The sequence below is a fragment of the Arvicola amphibius genome, chromosome 13 (assembly GCF_903992535.2).
Source record: "Arvicola amphibius chromosome 13, mArvAmp1.2, whole genome shotgun sequence".
Classification (NCBI taxonomy): domain Eukaryota; kingdom Metazoa; phylum Chordata; class Mammalia; order Rodentia; family Cricetidae; genus Arvicola; species Arvicola amphibius.
Genome location: NC_052059.1, coordinates 44,080,311 through 44,100,054, shown reverse-complemented (window position 1 = coordinate 44,100,054; position 19,744 = coordinate 44,080,311). Strand labels below are relative to the sequence as shown.

General features: G+C 52.8%; 2 protein-coding genes across 2 annotated transcripts; both read left to right on the top strand.

Annotated features, from left to right (window-relative positions):
* The first annotated feature begins 406 nt into the window (after nucleotides 1-406).
* Nucleotides 407-5,639, top strand: Lgi3 (leucine rich repeat LGI family member 3). The gene is made up of 8 exons (XM_038310564.1): nucleotides 407-612; nucleotides 1,375-1,446; nucleotides 2,082-2,153; nucleotides 2,487-2,558; nucleotides 2,666-2,737; nucleotides 3,559-3,728; nucleotides 3,871-4,035; nucleotides 4,822-5,639. The coding sequence occupies exons 1-8, from the start codon at nucleotides 407-409 to the stop codon at nucleotides 5,637-5,639; spliced, it is 1,647 nt and encodes a 548-aa protein (XP_038166492.1).
* Nucleotides 5,640-15,866: 10,227 nt separating this feature from the next.
* On the top strand, nucleotides 15,867-19,557 carry Reep4 (receptor accessory protein 4). The gene is made up of 8 exons (XM_038310129.1): nucleotides 15,867-16,366; nucleotides 17,113-17,185; nucleotides 17,577-17,653; nucleotides 17,744-17,864; nucleotides 18,288-18,401; nucleotides 18,577-18,712; nucleotides 18,839-18,993; nucleotides 19,083-19,557. The coding sequence occupies exons 1-8, from the start codon at nucleotides 16,335-16,337 to the stop codon at nucleotides 19,146-19,148; spliced, it is 774 nt and encodes a 257-aa protein (XP_038166057.1). The 5' UTR covers nucleotides 15,867-16,334; the 3' UTR covers nucleotides 19,149-19,557.
* Nucleotides 19,558-19,744: the final 187 nt, after the last annotated feature.

Genomic DNA, 19,744 nt, shown 5'->3' with positions numbered 1-19,744 from the left:
AAATGCACTCGCTACACACACGGCCCTGGAGATCAGACACAGGCTGGTGGCTTGGTAGGGCACGCTGCGGACGGGTGCAACCACTCCATCCTTTGGCTGCTCTCCCGCGGGCGCCCGGCCTGGGCCTCCCCGCTCCGCCCCCGCGCGCGCCCCCGCCGCCCGCGCCGCAGTCCGCGTCCACCAGCCCCGGCAGCCGGTAGTTGCGGTCCCAGTTCCGCGCAGCGCTTCCGAGCTGAAAGGACTGCAGACAGCGCCTGAGGTCAGGAGGAATAGGTGGCGCCTAGAGTGCAGGTCGCCCAGAGCTGCGGCAGCCGGAGGTGGAAGCTCCCGAGAGGAGCAGAGCAGCCTGCAGGGAGCAGCGGGGCGCAGGCAGGCCGGTGGTGTTAGGGGAGACCCTGTAGGAGGCATGGCCGGGCTACGAGCCAGGCTGGGCCCTGGGCGCAGACTACTGGTGCTGTCTACGCTGGGTTTTTGCCTAATGCTGCAAGCCAGTGCCAAGAAGCCTCCTAAGACGCCCCCCTGCCCACCCAGCTGCTCCTGCACCAGGGACACCGCCTTCTGCGTGGACTCTAAGGCAGTGCCCAAGAACCTGCCTTCAGAGGTCATCTCCCTGTGAGTGTGTACATAGCCTTGAGGAGGGGGGGGGCGGGGAAGGAGGGCACCGAGGGGTCTGGAAGAGAGAAACCCTGTTCCTCTTTTCAGAGGATGCAGACCTGGAGCACTCCCCGGGGTTCCTCAGAACTGGGGACTTTCAGGCCCCAGTCTGCAGAGAGTTCTGCAATCCTACAGCAGCCATAGCTCGGGAAAGCCAGAGTTCATGGCCAAGAATGAATCATCACCAGTAGCGTAATGAGACCTACTAAGTGTGGGTTGGAGCATGCTGGCCCCTCCCTGTGAGGTCACACCAAGGGCAGAAAGCAGGAGGACTGATGGAATCAGGGGGAGGGGTGACAAGTGAGATGGCCCTCGTGGTATCTTGGCACGGGCCAGACTCCTGCCCCTGGGTCTGCTGTTGTGCACACAGCTGGACCAGCCTCACTTGCAGCAACTGGCCCATGACCCTGTCCCTTGCCTGTGGGACTGGAGAGGCTGCCAGGTCCCACATCTTGCTGCCCCATCCCTCAGCAGCACCAACACATTGTGGGTTTTGGATAATGACAATGGTGATGGTAATGGAACCTGCTGTTGACTGGGAGCAAAGGGGAGCCTCGGGGCCTCTGGTACTCCTGGAAGCAGCAGGGGAGAAAAAGGGTAAAGGAGGGCATTGAGTTTGGGAAGTAAAGGACAGATGCAGGTGGGGCTGCTCTGTCTACCTGTGCCCAGTACAGGTCCTTCAGATGTTTACCTAATATTGATTCCTATGTTCCTTTGCAGGACCCTGGTGAATGCTGCGTTCTCAGAGATCCAAGACGGAGCCTTCTCCCACCTGCCACTGTTACAGTTCTTGTATGGATGGCCTTGTGGAAGGGCGGGTGGGAACTTGCTAGAGTCAGATAGATGCTGAGCTTGTGGGAGAGTAGGTGCAAGTAGTGTTAGAAAATGCAGATGCCCTGCTAGAAAATGCTGCAAAAGGTGGAGTGGCCTGGGGTCAGGAGGCCAGGCAGCAAAGAAACTGCACACAGAAGCCAAGAATGTGGGATGTAGAAGACAGATTTGGCTGCTCTGGAGACCCCAGGGAATTGGGTGTAAGGGCGTGGGCCAGTGCCAAAGACTGGGCGCTTCAAGGAAGGGGGTCCTCTTTGATACAGATAACTACAGGGATCAGTGTTTGGGAGGCATGGTGGACAGCTGTCTGCGCAGGGATAGAGTGGGTTGCAGGGAGGGTGAGAAGACAGGAAGAGGAGATGCTATGGAGGTGGACCAGGAGCCAAGTTGCCAGGGCAACAGCCTCCCATCATATTTAGGAGCAAAAGGGGAGCTTGTGATATGGAAAACAAGTTCACACCTGGTCTTGCTGTCCAGGGGATCCTGAGGTTTGGAGGAAGGGCAGGCAGATCTTGAGGAAGCTCAAGGGTGGGGCATGGGCAGCATGGGCAGCAGGCACATCCTTGCAAGTTCTAATTCCACCTTTGTCTCCCCAGGTTACTCAACTCCAACAAGTTCACGCTCATTGGAGACAATGCCTTCATAGGACTGTCGCACCTGCAGTACCTGTGTGTGGGAGGGAAGGGTCAACGGCAGGGTAGAAGGAGGGAGCCCTCGCCTGAACGGGCTGAAGGGAAGTGCAGTGAATGAGAAGGCTAGCTAGGAGTGGGATGGGAGGGAAGAGCCCTCAGGCTCCCGACAGTAGGATGGAGCAGAAGGCCATTTCACCCATGCCCCTGTTATCTTGCCTAACACCCAGTCACTACTGCTGTGATGTTACTGCATGCTATAGAAGCCTGTCTCCAGCTCCTGGGCTTGGTTCTGGCCTCAGATGTAAGGAAATCAGTGCCGGGGGTCTTTGATTCTGAATGGCAACTGAAGCAGATTCTTATTTTCTCCAGCTTCATCGAGAACAATGACATCTGGGCACTTTCCAAGTTTACCTTTCGAGGACTCAAGTCCTTGACACACCTGTGAGTACCTGATACCTGTGCCTTCGTGGGACTAGGACCCGTGTGTCTCCTGGATTTCCCTGGATCTTGGTCATGGTTTTTAGGTGACCCTGGGATCTTTCTTGCAGCTCACTGGCCAATAATAACCTGCAGACACTGCCCAGAGACATCTTTCGTCCCCTGGATATCCTGAGTGACTTGTAAGGCCTGAATTCTGCCTCTTCCCACAATGCAACAGAGGGGCATACCCCTGGAGGGAGTAGAGTGGAAGCCAGAATTAGAGTGATCAGAGACTGGGAAGGGGTTAGGTTTGGGGACTTTGAGAAGATGAGGTAGTTAGGTATAGCTGAGAGCCTTCCAAATTGGGGCTCTTGAAGTCTCCATAATCCTCCTCAAATGTATATTAGATATGTACAGAAAACTCGTCATGTTTTTAATGTATGGTTGATTTGAATTAACAGTAAAGAACTCTAGTATATCTGCAGTCATTTGCCATATATATATATATATATATATATATATAGAGAGAGAGAGAGAGAGAGAGAGAGAGAGAGAGAGAGATTCCTGAATTCTGTCAATGTTGGAGGAATAGGGAAGCAACATGAAATGGGATAGGTTGGCCACTGCAAAAGGTGCCTGGCTATCAGGGCCAACTTTATAGGCCTGTAATCTCAGACACTCAGGAGGCCGAGCAGGAGGATCACAAGCAGTAAAATTTTGTCTTATGATTAAAAAGTAAAAGTAGTACTGGTGATTTGGAGCACTTGCCTAGAGAGTGCTAGGCCCTGGCTCCAATCCCCAGAGTCACAAAAATTTAAATTACAAGTTAAAAAACAAACAAACAAAAAAAGGCACCTGGTCAGGTGGTAAGCAAACAGGACCTAAGTTCAGCCAGCACGCCTTTGACCACGCCTGTGTTGTGGGGACTGTGAGCCTTTCCCAGCAGCCTCTGAAGGCCAGGGAGGCTGCTGGGCAGAGCCGCTGAGGCTCTCCCCCTCTGTGTCCCTCCCTCCCAATCCAGAGACCTCCGGGGCAATGCCCTTAACTGTGACTGCAAGGTGAAGTGGCTGGTGGAGTGGCTGGCACACACCAACACCACGGTGGCCCCCATCTACTGTGCCAGCCCGCCCCGCTTCCAGGAGCACAAGGTGCAAGACTTGCCCCTTCGGGAGTTCGACTGCATCACCACCGGTAGGATGGACCTGGCCTCTGACTGAAGGCCACCCAGCTGGGCGTGCCCAGCTTCTGTAGCCAGGTCCCAGCTGCCGCCCAGCGGGCTAGTGCCTTTTTCCTTTGTGTGGATCCCACCCACCTGTGCCTCTTGTCCCTGCAGATTTCGTCCTCTACCAGACTCTGTCCTTCCCCGCAGTGTCAGCGGAACCCTTCCTTTACTCCAGCGACCTCTATCTGGCACTGGCCCAGCCGGGTGCCAGTGCCTGCACCATCCTAAAGTGGGACTACGTGGAACGCCAGCTTCGAGACTATGACAGAATTCCAGGTAGCTGCCTGTGACCTGCCTGTGCTGGGCCTATCCAGGGGAAGGTGGCAGAAGGCTCTATTGTCCAGCTCCAGTCAATTCTCAAAGGAATAAGGATGGGTGAAAATTTTTTCTGCCCCTAAATATTTTACTGGGTTTGAGAAAGGCCAGTAGCTACAGAATAGTATTATAGAATGCATGCCTTTAATTCCAGTACTTGGGAAGCAAAGAAGATGTGTCTCTGTGAGTTCAAGGTCAGCCAGGGCAACATAGTAGAAAGACTCCATGTCAAAAAAATAGGTAAATTCAATACTGAGAACTAAGGATGAAGCTCACTGGGTAAAGTGCTTACCTAACACATACAAAATCCTGGATTAATGAATGTTCACACCTATAATCCCAGCATTTGAGAGGTGAAGGGGAAATATGAAGAATTCAAAACCAGACTTGACTATATAGCGAGACCCTGTCTCAGAGGGAAAATACAAAACAAAACAAAGCAAAGCTTGCTGGGTATGGTGGCTCACACTTGTAATCCCAGCACTTGGGAGGTAGAGAAAGAAAATCACTGCAAGTTCAAGACCAGCCTGGTCTATATCATAAGGTCCGGGTCAGCCAGGGCTTCCCTGTCTCCATGAATAAACAAAACCAATTATGGACCCTGAGTTCTGGGTGGCACTGTGCTGGGAATGGGATTCTGTAGCAGATCTCAGTTGTGGGGCACGTTTGCATGTTGATCTTTCATTTGGGTGAGAAAGGGGGGCGCTACGTGAAGCTGCCTGATTCCACCTGCCTCTGTCCCGGCAGCCCCCTCAGCTGTGCACTGCAAGCCGATGGTGGTGGATGGCCAGCTCTATGTCATCGTGGCCCAGCTGTTTGGTGGCTCGTACATTTACCACTGGGACCCCAACACCACACGTTTCACCAAGCTGCAGGACATCGACCCCCAGCGCGTGCGTAAGCCCAATGACCTGGAAGCCTTCCGCATTGATGGTGACTGGTACTTTGCCGTGGCCGATAGCTCCAAGGCAGGCGCCACTAGCCTCTACCGCTGGCACCAGAATGGCTTCTATTCCCACCAGGCCCTGCACGCCTGGCACCGCGACACTGACCTGGAGTTTGTTGACGGTGAGGGCAAGCCGCGGCTGATTGTGTCTAGCAGCTCTCAGGCCCCCGTCATCTATCAGTGGAGTCGTTCTCAGAAGCAGTTTGTGGCCCAGGGAGAGGTGACTCAGGTGCCTGACGCCCAGGCCGTGAAACACTTCCGTGCTGGCCGCGACAGCTACCTGTGTCTTAGTCGCTACATCGGTGACTCCAAGATCCTGCGCTGGGAGGGTACCCGTTTCTCTGAGGTGCAGGCCCTCCCCTCCCGGGGTTCGCTGGCCCTCCAGCCCTTCCTGGTGGGTGGCCACCGCTACTTGGCACTGGGCAGTGACTTCTCCTTCACGCAGATTTACCAGTGGGACGAGGGGCGACAGAAGTTTGTACGGTTCCAGGAGCTGGCTGTACAGGCCCCTCGGGCCTTCTGCTATATGCCTGCTGGAGATGCCCAGCTGCTCCTAGCCCCCAGCTTCAAGGGACAAACCCTGGTGTACCGACATGTTGTGGTGGATCTCAGTGCCTAGAAGGAAGTTAAGTCCTTTGGGTTCCTCAGGGTGGTGCTGTAAGATGGGTGGAAACCTCTGTGAGCAACTTGTGGCTCCAAGCGAAGTCACATGTGGCTGACCTATATCTGTGCCCCCCCCCCCACATACACACAGAAGTGGGCCTGGGCTCAGACCCGGGAAGCCATCCCTATTACTGTAATCAGCACCTATGTATGCACCAGGCACCCAGAGTTCAGGTTCTCCTCTATGTGTACACCCTTATCTACAGCGCCCCCATGCTCTGCTCCCTCGCTAAGTGTGTCTGAGCGACGCAACGGGTGCAGGAGAGGGTGAGCCACCGCCTTTTCTTCTCGGCTTAGCCTTCTGCCCCCTGGCCTTTCCTGTGGATGCTCGAGGTGTCGGTGTGCCTGTTTGGCATCCGCAGTTGCAGCCTCTCTCCAGGTGTGCCCACGCCATGCTCCTTCCGCATGCACCCGTGGACACTGTTGGACATCCTCGGTTACGTACCTGTGCATACCCGGCCACACCCCTCTTTCCATATATGCACATGTCTGGGAGTGTGCACACGTGCAGACTGGGTGCTAAGCAAACAGGCTTCCCTGCTGTCACCTAGCTGCTCTTCTTGGAGGGTGCCTTACAGCACTGACACCTCCTCCGCTCACTCCAGTGTGCCCCCCATGTGGCTAATGAGGATAATAACAGTAAGCGTGGCTGTGGCCTCCTGGGGACAAAGCGCCTTCATCCTGAAGCAATAACAGCAACAGAGGCAACAGCAACTGGGTTCTTCGTGGTGCAGGATACCTTGCTTCTCACTAGAGCTTTCTTCCCTGACTCAATCCCAGCTCGCCTGGACAGAGGTGGGAAGGCTTTCCCTGGGTAGCGATTGCTTTTTCAAGATCGGGCCATCTCCTCTAGGGCCCCACCTTGGAGATGTGGAGACTGCACCTTGGGTGGATAGAATGCCTGGCCAAGGCAACACCTGAGAATGCCTGAGCCACTTGGGTGAGTGCCAGGCACATGTTAGGGCCCCTGGCACCTCTCCATCCCATAGAGGTGCCCCTGGAAGTGTGACTCGGTGGAGGCAGGATGAGGGTGGCAAGAAGGGCACCTGGGAATCAGGCTTCTGCTGCCCTCTGCTGTCCACTGGAAACAGCGGCCCAGAAGCAGGAAATGGCCGGATTGAGAGGATTTTCTTGGGGCCTGATGCCTTAAGGCAGGGGGAGGGGTGCAATGCTATTCGCTCGCTTCAAATAAAAAGTTCCACCCTACCGCTAGCTCTCAGGTGTCCTCAGGGTGTGTTATTAGGAGCAGAGCCAGGGTTGTGTACCTGTTCCTGCTACACGCAGGGACCACACCAACTTCCAGATCCTCTTCCTCTTGGCTCCTTTCCCTCAGAGCAATGGGCATTGACAAGGTCAGCTGGCACTAGGGTCAGGAGTTCACGGTGATGCCATTCAGGTGTTGGGCTGTGTGATGAGTCTCCTCCACCTGGGTCTGACTCACAGCCCAGTGTAGTACAGGCCTGCCACCTGCTAAGACATAATGTCATCCCTTTGTCAGGATGACGTTAAGCAACAAGGCAAAGACGTGGTCAGCCCTCAGCAACCCTGTCTTCTACCATCTCCTCCCTGAACTCCCCACTGGGCAAATATCTGCCATTGTCATGGCCCCCCACCAAGCCGAGGCACCCTGGAGTCCTAGGTAACATCTTGGTCCTTCTTCCCACTTTTAACCAGCTATCAATTCTCCATCTCTGAGGGTTTCCAAATGAGCATTCTTTGTTTTCCCCTTACCCCGCTACAACCTTTATCCAGCTCTGTCCTCATTACTAGAGTCTCCAGGTCCCTCCTGCCAGCCTGTTTCTTAGATCCTTCTAGTCTGGCCTTCCTGAAACATCTCTCCATTATGTCATCTGCTACCCAGGAGCCTCCTTTGGCTCCCTGCTCTTCTGAAAACAAACCCGTGGCTTTGCGCCTGACATCGAGCTCCTCCGGCCTTGGTGCCAGCAGATGCAGCGGCATCCGTCCCTTTCCTGCCTGCTGCCAATCTGTCTATTCCTGAGACTACAGTAAGAACCTCTCGCGAAGGGAGAGGGGGAAGAGAGCATTAGGCAGGGACCAGGGCGAAAGCGATGACCAGGCTCACTGGGGAATGTGGAGCATCTTGGGGCAGGCACATAGCTCTGTGCTGCAAAACTGCTGTGCTCCATTGCGGGACTTCCCTCTTTGTCATTCCTCACCACCCAGCCTTGGATCTTATGTGAAAAGAAACAGGGAAAGAGACAGAAAGGGTAGATATGACAATAACTCCAGCAGTGGAGTGCTGGAGTGTGTGACCCCTCCCCAAACACAAACACACACACACACACACACACACACACACACACACATACCCCTTCCCTTCTCCTGCTTCTCACCTGTTTTTCCATGGCCCCTTTCAGCTCTCACATGTCACATATATGTCTCTCTTAGGGTGTCTGTTTCTGTGAAGAGGCACCATGGCAAATCCTTTTGTTTGTTTGTTTGTTTGTTTGTTTGGGGTGTTGTTTTTTTGTTTTGTTTTTTGAGACACAGAGAGTTTCTTTGTGTAGCTTTGGAGTCTTTCCTGGAACTCACTCTGTAGACCAGGCTAGCCTCAAACTCAGAGATCCTCATGCTCTGCCTCCTGAGTGCTGGGATTAAAGGTGTGAGCCAGGACACCATGGCAAATCTAATTAAAAAAACAAGACAAGGGGCTGGAGAGATGGCTCAGAGGTTAAGAGCATTGCCTGCTCTTCCAAAGGTCCTGAGTTCAATTCCCAGCAACCACATGGTGGCTCACAACTATCTGTAATGGGGTCTGGTGCCCTCTTCTGGCCTGCAGGCATACACACAGACAGAATGTTGTATACATAATAAATAAATAAATATTTAAAAAACAGTATTAAAAAAAAGACAAAACAAACAAACAAAAAACCCACTTAACTGGCGCTGGCCTGCAGTTCAGAGGTTTAGTACATTACCAGCATGCACACCTGGATCTTTTTATTTGTTTTGTGTGGCCCCAGGGGGACACACCTTAAACAGCATTTGATTGGCTGAAGTTCCCCATCAGGGAAGTGTGGCACCATGCAGGCAGACGTGATGCTGGAGAAGGAGCTGAGAGTTCTACATCTAGATCTGCAGGCAGTGGGGGAGGAAGAGACACTGAGTCTGGCTTCGGCTCCTGAAACCTCAAAGCCCACTCCTAATGACACATTTCCTCTGACAAGGCCACACCCCCAGTCCTTCTCAAGCAGTGCCATTCCCTGATGATTAAACCTTCAAATGTATGAGCCCCTGGGGGCCATTCCTGTTCAAACCGCACAATGCCCATGAGTACCACATATCACTGATCTGTTCCAAGGGCCTAGGTCTGAGAGCTCTAGAGCACGCATCATCAGCATGCTCTGAACGCCACAGTCTGGATCACACATGCACAGACATGGGCTCTATTATTTTGCTTGGTGTCAGCTATTTCCCTGAACCTCAAATCTGGCAAGCCTACTTTGTAGAGCCCTGTTTCCATTCACTTCCTGAGGAAAAGTGGCAAATGGGGCAAATGGCGTTTGGTCACTTTACTTTGCCTCTGTGTGCCTCAGTTTCCTCATCTTCAGAGTGGGTCTGATGATGCCTAGCCAACAGGGTCAACTACCATGGGATAGACGAGTGCCTGCGAAGCCCAGCTTACCTCTCGTGAGATTTACATGTATTAAACACAGATGGATGCTTGTCGGTCCCTTTGAAGAATGTGCCTGGAACATAATTATGAGCTATTTGATCCGTAGGATTGTATTTGTGATGGGGTGGCTCCAGGAAATGGGGTTCATGGGAGTGAAAGAAAGGCAATCCTTGGTGACAGGTGCTCTCTAAGAGTGGGGGTTCCAGCCGGGCAGTGGTGGCACACGCCTTTAATCCCAGCACTCGGGAGGCAAAGGCAGGCGGATCTCTGAGTTAGAGGCCAGCCTGGTCTACAAGAGCTAGTTCCAGGACAGCCTCTAAAAACTACAGGGAAACTCTGTCTCAAAACAAAAACAAAAACAAAAACAAAAACAAAAACAAAAAAAGAGTGGGGGTTCCTCCACTAGCTGCACCCTCAGAACCCCTGCCCACTACCCCCATCTGTGGCTTCAGGCACCAAGCCCTCCCCACTATCCTTGGCCACAGCTTGACGGGACAGGTTTAAGTTTCCATCTTAATGTGAATTAAGTTCACATTCCTGTGCTCTTAGCAGAGTGGGGACCCTTGAATCCTCTCTACCCAATCCTGGGATTGCCTCCCTCCCTCCCTCCCTCCCTTACTTCCTTAGATGGTCTCATGCAGCCAAGGCTGGCCCTAAACTCACTGTGTAGCCAAGGATAACTGAATTCTGACTCTTGCCTTCACTTCCCAAATGCTGGGATTACAGCTGTATATGATCCTGGCATTTTTATATAGTGCTGGATATTGAACCCAGGACTCTATGTATACCCAGGCAAGCACTATACCAACTCAGCTACCTCCCCAGCCGCTGTCCTCCTTTTTCAAACGGGAAACAAATGCACCCTTACCCATGCCCACTGAGGTTGCCAAGGGAAATGGTTTTAGTCTCCCAGACACCTTGGCCTTCTGTTGCCCAGCTGCAAGATAAACACCGTTCCTAACAAGCCACTCCCTCCAGTGGAGAGAGACATTCTCTCCAGCAAACCTTGAATGCCCAGCTTTCTGTGGCGTGGCTGTCTGGTCACCTGCCTGGGGGGTCAGCCATGGGTCCATGGAGCTGCTTAGCAACTCAGGGTAACTAGGTGGCTGTGTCAACAACTCAGGACCAAAGGCTATAAGAGCTAGAGGCCACTTAACTGTGTCAAAGCCAAGGAGGGTGACAGTTGGCTGCCAGCCTCGCCCTCCTCTGTGAGAAGCTCCAGTCCCAGCATCAGACCTCTGACTCCTTGCCCTTTAGCTCTCCCAAGCACGGGCATCATGGCCAGGAGTCTCCGTGGGAGAGAGGCCGTCCCAGCTGGGAGCGCTCAGAGTGGGCCCAGGCCAGCTCTTTCCAGCCAATGCAAGCGGGGGAAGCTGGTTTTCTTTTCTTTCTTCTAAGATAGGCTTTTACTAGGTAGTCCAGAGAACCCTTGAAATTAGTCTCAGTCCCCTAAGTGCATGGATTTACAGGCGGATGCCACCATGCCTAGCACAAAACACGGCTTCGGTTGGCCTGGGGAGACGGCTTAGTGAGTGGGTAAAGTGCCTGTCACACAGACGCGGAGATCTGAGTCCAGGTCCCTAAAACCTATGCAAAAAGCCAGGCATGGAGGCACATCAGGGCAATCCCAGCACTGGAGGAGTGGAGACAGGTCCTGGGGTGTCCATGTTCTCCGGGACTTATGGGCCAACCAGTCTGGCTGAAATAGTGGGCTCCAGGAACAACGAGAGGCCTTACCTCAAAAAATATGGCAGGTAGTGTTGAGGCACACTCTGGAGGCAGAAACGGGCAGATGTCTGAGTTCCAGGCCATCCTGGTCTACAGAACAAGCTCCAGGACAGCCAAGACTACATAGAGAAACCCTGTCTTAAAAAAACAAACAAAAAAGAGTGGAAGCTGGGTTAATCCCGCATTCATGAGGCAGAGTTAAGGGGATCTCTCTAAGTTTTAGGCCAGACAGGCCTACATATTAAGGCCCTATCGTAAACAAAAAATTTGGAGAGAAATAATTGGGAAAGACGTCCTGCTGCCCTCTGCAAGGCCCCTGTTTGCACACACACATGACTAACCATACCTCTGTGCGCGCGCGCGCGCGCACACACACATACACACACACACACGCCCACCCATGCCTCTGCACACACACATGCCCACCACTACTTCCACACCCACACCCACACCTATCCTTCTGTACACACACACATACCCAACCATGCTTCTGCACACACACACACACGCACACACACACACACATGCCTACCACTGCCTCCACACACACACCCACTCCTATCCTTCTGCACACACATGCCCACCCATGCCTCTGCATGCACACACACACATGCCCACCTATGTCTATACCACACAAAGAGGCTGTGATGCCAGAGTCAGGGAGGATGTTCTAGAGTCACCCAGTGGATGAATGTACCAAAGGATTTGGATTCACATGGGTTTCTCACGTGATGGGTGGGTGTCTCTTCCTTCTTTTATAGCTCTGTACACTTCCTAAGTCAGTTCTGTCAGCTGTATCTTTCTGCCTTCAAGGAGATAGGCAATACTTTTTGTGTTTGTTTGTTTGATGTTTTTGAGACGGGGTCTCATTAGGTAGCCCTGACTGATATGTAGACCAGGCTGGCTTCAAACTCACAAAGATCTCACTGTCTCTGCCTCCTGAGTGCTGGGATTAAAGAAGTGTGCCACCACAGCTGACCTTACAGGATACCTTCTGCCTAAATAATCAGCTCTAAAGGGCCAGAGAAATGGCTCGGCAGTTAAGGGCGCTGGTTGCCCTTCCAGCACCCACATGGAGGCTCACAGTCGCCTGCAACTCCAGTTCCAGGGGGATCCAACACCCTCTTCTGACATCCGCAGGCACTGCATACATGTTTACAAAAATACATGCAAGCAAACAATCATACACATTAAAATATATATCTGATTTGGCATACAGCTCATGCTTTCCTAGCATACATGAAGCCCTGGGTTTGAGCCCCAGCACTGTATGAACACACATGGTGACACACGCCTGCAATATCAGCACTTGGGAAGAAGAAGTAGGAAGATCAGAAGTTCAAGGCCATACCTACACTACACAGGACCCTGTCTGGAAAAAAAAAAAAGGCTCACAAGATGGATGGTGTCTGGAATAGTCTCTGGCCTTGGTGTTTTTGTTTCTCCATAACAGAACAAGGGAGATTGAAGGCATGGAGGAGTTTCTCCTGTGGGCAGGTTTCATTACTGGCTCCCACATCCAGCAATACCAATAAAATTGATGATAATAATTAAGACTGTATAATCACCATGTGTTTGTTTATTCCCAAGAAGCCTCCTTTCCCTGACTCCCGTCATTACCAATTCCATCCTCATAGTTGGTGGGTGTTAACTGTGCTCTAATAAAAAGCAGTAACTGCTTGTGTCTCCACCCCCACGCCCTGTGGTAGCTTGGCTTGCACCCTTACCTCAAGGCAGCAGAGGTGGGGGGGGAGGGTCAGCGACACTGATCTCCCTGTTTGTAGAACAGCTGGCACAGGAGGCAGGTGTCACAAAGGAAGAAAACCCCCGTGTAAAAAACCCACAGTCTCTCTTCTGCGTAGCTTTGTCCCTTCTTGCAGGAGTACTCACCCCATCAGGGTAACTTCTTCTGGCCCATGTCCCCTCCCAGAGCCCCTCGTCACCGGCTGCTGCCGAGTCCTAAGAAAATTGGCTGTACCACACATTTAGCCAGCACTAAATACCACTGGGTAACATTGGGCCATTTACTTCACTGAGAAGTGAAATGTAGAAAAAAAAAATCTTTGCAAAGATTAAGACCATGAGCAAAATGAGAAAAGCTTCTTCTTGCAGTAAACAGTTGACAGAGACCCACAGTTGGACAACATGCAGAAGGTGAGGAACTCCGAAGTAATCAGTCCTAAATAGGATGTCAATGTCACAGCCCTCCCGTCAAGGCTCCGGGATCTCTGCAAAAGCAGACACAGGAAGGGTGTAAGGTCAGGAGGTGGTGGAAGCCTTCAAGGAAACAGTGTTCTTCAGACACGATGGGGCAGATGCATGTACGAACTCACAAAGACTGTGGCAGCATGCATAAGACCTACACAAGCTTGAGCCAGACAAAATATCAGCACAGAGAAGGAGACACGGGTACCAAGTCCTTCCCCTAGCCAAGAAAGCTATTGGAAATTGATGCCTGCTGGGAGAGGGAAACCATTTTCTCCAATGGAGTGCAGCTGGGTAAATCAACCACTCCAGGGCAGGTTCTGTGCTCGGAGCAGTTGGCCAACACAAACCAGATGCCATGGGTGTGTGTGTGTGTGTGTGTGTGTGTGTAGATTCTATTGAAAATAGAAAATTTACTTTCAATATTTTTTTTTGTTGTTTATGTTTGGCCAGGCGGTGGTGATGCACACCTTTAATTCCAGTATTCAGGAGGCAGAGGCAGGTGGATCTCTGTGACTTCAAGGCTAGACTGATCTACAAAGTGAGTTCCAGGACAGCCAGGGCTGTTGTTACACAGAGAAACCCCGGTGGCGGCAGCGGGGGAGGGGATCTTTTTTCTCACATAATATATCCTGATTACATAATAGATCCCTCTACTTCTCTCAGTCTCTCTTCACCTCCACTCCCATCCAGATCCATCTCCCATCTGAAAACAGATAATTTTGCTTCAAATTGCTAATAAAAATGTAATGCAATAAGATAAAGCAAAAACTTACCACTGGAATTGGACAAAACAAACAGAAGGGAAACAGGAAAAGAGAGGGCACAAGAAACAGAGACCCACTGGTGCACACACTCAGGAATTCCATAAAAACACTAAATTGGAAGCCACGATATGTATGCAGAGGACCTGGTGCAGATTCATGGTGCCTGCAGGCCCCGTGCAAGCTGCGGCCGTCTCCGTAGGCTCATATATGAGCATCGACCATGTTGATTTAGAGGGCCTTGCTTTTCTTGGTATCATCTATCCCCTCGAACTCTTATGCTCTTTCTGCCTCCTCTTCCTTGGGGCTCCCTGACCCGAGGGGAGAGATTTGGTGGAGACCTTTCCTTTAGGGCTGAGAGTTCCAAAGTCTCACATTCTCTGCATATGTCTGACTGTGGGTCTCTGTATTTGTTCCCATCTGCTGCAGGAGGAAGCTTCTCCCCGGAGTCATGTGTGTGTGTTTTCAGAGAGAGAAAAGGAACAAGAAGCATACAGATGACATCTGGGTGGGGAATAGCAAAGAATATAATCAAAAATATATTATATGAAATTCTCAAACAATAAATAAAAAAGCTGGCAGCGGTGGCACATGCCTTTAACCCCAGCATTTGGGAGGCAGAAACAGGTTGATCTCTGTGAGTTCAAGGGCAGCCTGGTCTACAAGAGCTAGTTCCAGGACAGACTCCAAAGCTACAGAAAAACCCTGTCTTAAAAAAACCAAAAAAAAAAAAAAAAGATCAAAATATATTCTCAAAGAATAAATAAAAACATTTTAAAGCTGGGCGGTGGTGGTGCACGCCTTTAATCCCAGCACTCGGGAGACAGAGGCAGGCGGATCTCTGAGTTTGAGGCCAGCCTGGTCTACAGAGTGAGTTCCAGGACAGCCAGAGCTGTTCTGTTACCCAGAGAAAACCTGTCTAGGAAAAAAAAAAAACTATCTTGAAAACCAAACTAATAATGACACTAATGATAAATTACCCAAGTTTCATCAAATGTTATACCTCTCCAGTGTGGCCGACCTCATAAGAAGAATCTTTAATAACCCCATCATACACACAGCAGTAAATACATGAGCACAAAAGCACTGCACAAAACGGCAAGGGTTGGTTTGGGAATTTTTATTTTATTTTATTTTTAGAGACCGGGTTTCTCTGTGGCTTTGGAGCCTTGTAGGGTTTGGGGATTTTTAGGATATCTTTTTACTTGATTCGGAAACAGAATTTCATACCTCTGGAAAAGACCTGGATGAACCCAGATCAGCCTCTCAGGACACTGGGGTCAGACTGCCCAGATGTATGGATCTTGAAAAACCGCTTTAGAGAGAAGTGGACCCCTGAAGCCCACTGTTGGAAGGATGACCCCGGACCCACTCTTGACCACTAGGACGGTGGAATCAGCCAAACCTGCTTCCAACTAGTGCCTAAATCCCCAGCTGGACGCACTCATTTCGTGCTCTATCTCATTTTACAGAGAGGGAGAAATGCCAAGAAAAGGACACTGGGAGACGCCAATGCAATTACTTTTTTCTTTCATTCTGAACTTTTTTCCTTTTGTTTATCTGCGGCAGTGTCTTGAGATATCTGTATCCCAGCCTGAACTGGTAATTCTCCTGCCTCGGCCTCAGGGGTTCATGTGTGCGCCACTAGGGGTCCGGGTTGTTTTGTTCCTCTCCGTCTTTCCGTTGTGACTTTCCACCTGCTGACCTTTCAGATCTGGAACACTATTCGACCTGTGGCCCCATCTCGGAGATGCGCGTGGCGTCGCCGCTTTAAGAGACCGGCCTTTTGTTTCCATGACCTCGCCCCGCCTCTCTCTCTGAAGGCTCCGTTGCGCCTGCGCCTCGAGCTTGAGCACTGGGGTTGGGCAGAACCAGGTTCCGTGCAACTTTCAAGTGAGTTACAAACTCCGCCCCGGACACTGGTGCAGGTGGTCGGCCACCCCGGGACCCCGGCGGCCCGGGAGAGCGGAGATCGGGACCTGCCATCCCGACCCGGGACTAGCAGCGGCGCCCTCAACGGGCGAACTCGCGGTTCTCCGCGGCAGAAATCGTTGGACTGAGCCGCCAGGATTCCGCGGCGCGGGGCGGAGGAACGCGTCCGCCCTCCCAGCTCCCAAGTCGGCTTCCTCTTTAAGGCCCTAAGTCCACTGGTTCCGGGTTCTACAGATTCCTCGCACTGCGGGGTCGGGGTCAGGGTTGGTGGTCTCTGCCTACACCGAGGGACAGGTGTACTGCAGCACCACTCGGCTCCTTCCCCCAGTTCCTGAGTGAGCGTCCCTCCGGTTGTCTCTTGGGGGCCCTCCCCAAGACTGTCAGGATGGTGTCCTGGATGATCTGTCGCCTGGTGGTGTGAGTATGACCCCTGTGAGACCCCCCTCTGATCCCCAGTGTCAGCCTGCCTTTGGGGTGGAAACTGGGAACGTTTGGTAAAGAAGAGAGTTTTCTGAACTCCGTCAGCCTTTCCCGAACGCACGCTTAACGGTCCTCGAGGTCTGAAGTGGGACCTTGGTCACTGAGTGCCTTGTTCCCAACCCTCATCCTTGTACACCGATTGGGACTCTTCTTACACGCGCGCACACACTGCAGGCAGGTGCAGGCAGGGTCAGGCTTTGCCACCCACAGCCCCGTGAGACGGCAATAGGCTCGGCAGTGGGCGGAGTACCCAGGTGCCTCCTTCCCCTCTGAGCAGCCACATGACCCACCACCCTAGTTTGGGCCTCCCAAGTCTACCCCTCACTTTTGGATATTCCAACACCTGGCCCAGATGTCTCTCTCTGCATCCTGGTGGCCCTGAGCCTGATTGCGTGTGGTGGGAGGGGACAGCCTGGTGCCCTCACCCACCTTGTTGTGTGTTCTCAGGCTATCCTGTACCCATGGGCCACCAGTGCAGGCCTGAGCAGGCTTGGGATGTTTGTAAACAGCCGGGTGGGGAGGCAGCCTCCAGGGCACTGACTCAGGCACCTTGGGTTGTGCAAGCCAAGCGGGAAAAACAGGGCAGGCACTGCCACCTCGAATCCAAGTTGGGGGAATCAGCCACCTGGCTGGGAGAGGGTGGGGCATGGTGCCCCTCACACTTCCTATGGCTGCTGTTCCAGGCTCATATTTGGGATGTTGTATCCTGCATATGCTTCCTACAAGGCTGTGAAGAGCAAGAACATTCGAGAATACGTGAGTGCAAAGGGTTGGCGGGAAAGCTTAACTAATGTGGTTACTTTTGAGGAGTAGTCAGGGAGGGGGTGGTAGGACTTGGTGATATGGAAGGCCTGAGCTGGCCTCTCAAACTCCAGGGGCTTGATGGTGTGGCAGATCTTGGGTAGAGCGGTCAAGCGAGCGTGGAAGGAGGGCCAGCCATTAGCAGGCCCATGGAAGATCTTGTGGGTGAAGCATGCTGGGGTGCACACTGAGAAAGGCGGTTTCTCAGGGGCTTCCGTCTAAGCAGATGTGGGGAAATGCAGCAATGCAGTGGGACTGGCTCTCAGGAATCTCTGGGTTGGGCAGCTGGGGGCGGGCGTTGGCACCTCAGGCTCCCAAGCTGAGCTCTGTGCACTCTGACCCACAGGTCCGGTGGATGATGTACTGGATCGTCTTTGCAATCTTCATGGCAGCAGAGACCTTCACGGACGTCTTCATTTCCTGGTCTGGCACAAGAATTGGCAGGCCATGGGTTAGGAAGGCCTACCCACCACCTGGCACCTGGCTCACACACTCCTCCCCTTGCTCCCACAGGTTCCCTTTTTACTATGAGATCAAGATGGCCTTCGTGCTGTGGCTGCTCTCGCCTTACACCAAGGGGGCCAGCCTGCTTTACCGAAAGTTTGTTCACCCATCCCTATCCCGCCATGAGAAGGTACCCCAGGGGGAGTAGAGGAAGAACACAGAAGGTTGTTTCAGGGAGAGGGTGTGTCAGAGAGAGCCCTGTATCTCAGGTTCAGAGAACTGGAGATGCCTGGGTCTAATTTCCTGCCCACTTCAGATTTGCTGTGGGACTGTGAAAGGGGTTGGCTCTCCTCCTCTACCTGGGTGATACACATGAATGGACTTTAGGGGTGTGACATGCCAGCAGGAAGTTGATGTGGGCATGGAAAAATGGAAGGGACACTCATTGAGGTGTGGAGTGGGTGTGTGAACGGGGAACCCCGCTCTTAGTTTTTGTTCTGACTCCTGGGTTCTAGGTAGGAGTGGGCTAGGGACAATGACAACCAGTGACTTCTCGGGGTCCGCAGAGAAATGGCTCCTTTGTTGATCTGAGCTCTCCACTCTGGGTCTGCAGGAGATTGATGCGTGCATTGTGCAGGCAAGGGAGCGCAGCTACGAGACCATGCTGAGTTTCGGGAAGCGGGGCCTCAACATCGCTGCCTCAGCTGCTGTGCAGGCTGCTACCAAGGTGCTCTGGGCCCCAGTGCTCGCAGTGTCAGCCCCACTCCCCGTAGCTTTGAGCCAGTTCAGTTCTGAATCTGGAGCCCCAGTGATGAGCCGAAGGCCAGCTTCCCCGCTAAAGCCTTTCCCCCAGTAGCCCTCCTCTGCCATTAATACAGTGCCTCCCGTCCCTCACCTCCCAGGGTCAGGGTGCTCTAGCTGGAAGGTTGCGGAGCTTCTCCATGCAAGACCTCCGCTCTATCCCTGACACCGCTGCCCCCACCTACCAAGATCCCCTCTACCTGGAAGACCAGGTACCCCGACGCAGACCCCCGATTGGTAAGCGGAGAAGGAACCCAGGGCTGACCTGGGAAGTCTGCCTCTCTGAGGGCTAGAGGGAAGCAGGGAGGGGCTCCAGACTTGCAGAAATGTTCAGCTTTGCCCTCCCTGGCCTCTTTTCCACAGGGTACCGGGCGGGCGGCCTGCAAGATAGTGACACAGAGGAAGAGTGTTGGTCGGACAATGAGGTAGCCCCCCAGCCACCTGTCCGGCCCCGAGAGAAACCTCTGAGCCGCAGCCAGAGCCTCCGGGTGGTCAGGAGGAAGCCGTTGGTGCGAGAGGTCAGTGCGCTGGAAGGACAGTGTGACGGATGGCAGTTGAGCTACCATGCCCACACCACTCATGGTATGTTGGCTTTCTCTCCCCCAAGGGAACCTCGCGCTCCATGAAGGTCAGAACCCGGAAAAAGACGATGCCCTCGGACATGGACAGCTAGATTCTGCAGAGTCAGGCCATCTTACCTCTCCAGCCAGCAGGGGACCTTTTGCTGCTACACCAGCTGCCTGGGCTCCGCCCCTTCTGACTTCTGCCGCTGCCTAAGGGGCACATGGTGTGGTTCCCTGGCATGGGGATGCACCTACAGTATACCAAAGCAGGCCAGACCCAGGGGCCTATTTATTGCCTTCCTCAACCTTTTCCCTTTCCAGACATGGGACCAGAGCCCCACTAGTCCCTATGAAATCACAAGTCCGACCAGTTGTGTTCATTCCTTCTTGTCCTTCAAAGTACTTGACAGCCTTTCCCAAGGCCTGGTGTGCGTGTGTCCTAGCTGTGTGGCTCATGTTGGTGAGTGAAGTCAGGCTTGTGAATGTTTTTATAAATAAACACCTATGGTGTCTGCCTTCCCTGGTTGTCTCTTGGCTCCTCACAATTCCTACTGTAACTGGCAGCCCTCTGCAGGCTCCTGCAAAAGGGTGGGAAGACTGCCGGAAGATCTGTGCCTAAAAGGGGAGGCCACCAACAGTCACAATGGCAAGTGTCCTGGTTGAGCTCCTCGGGCACAAGCCTTTGATCCCAGCATAGTTCTAGGGG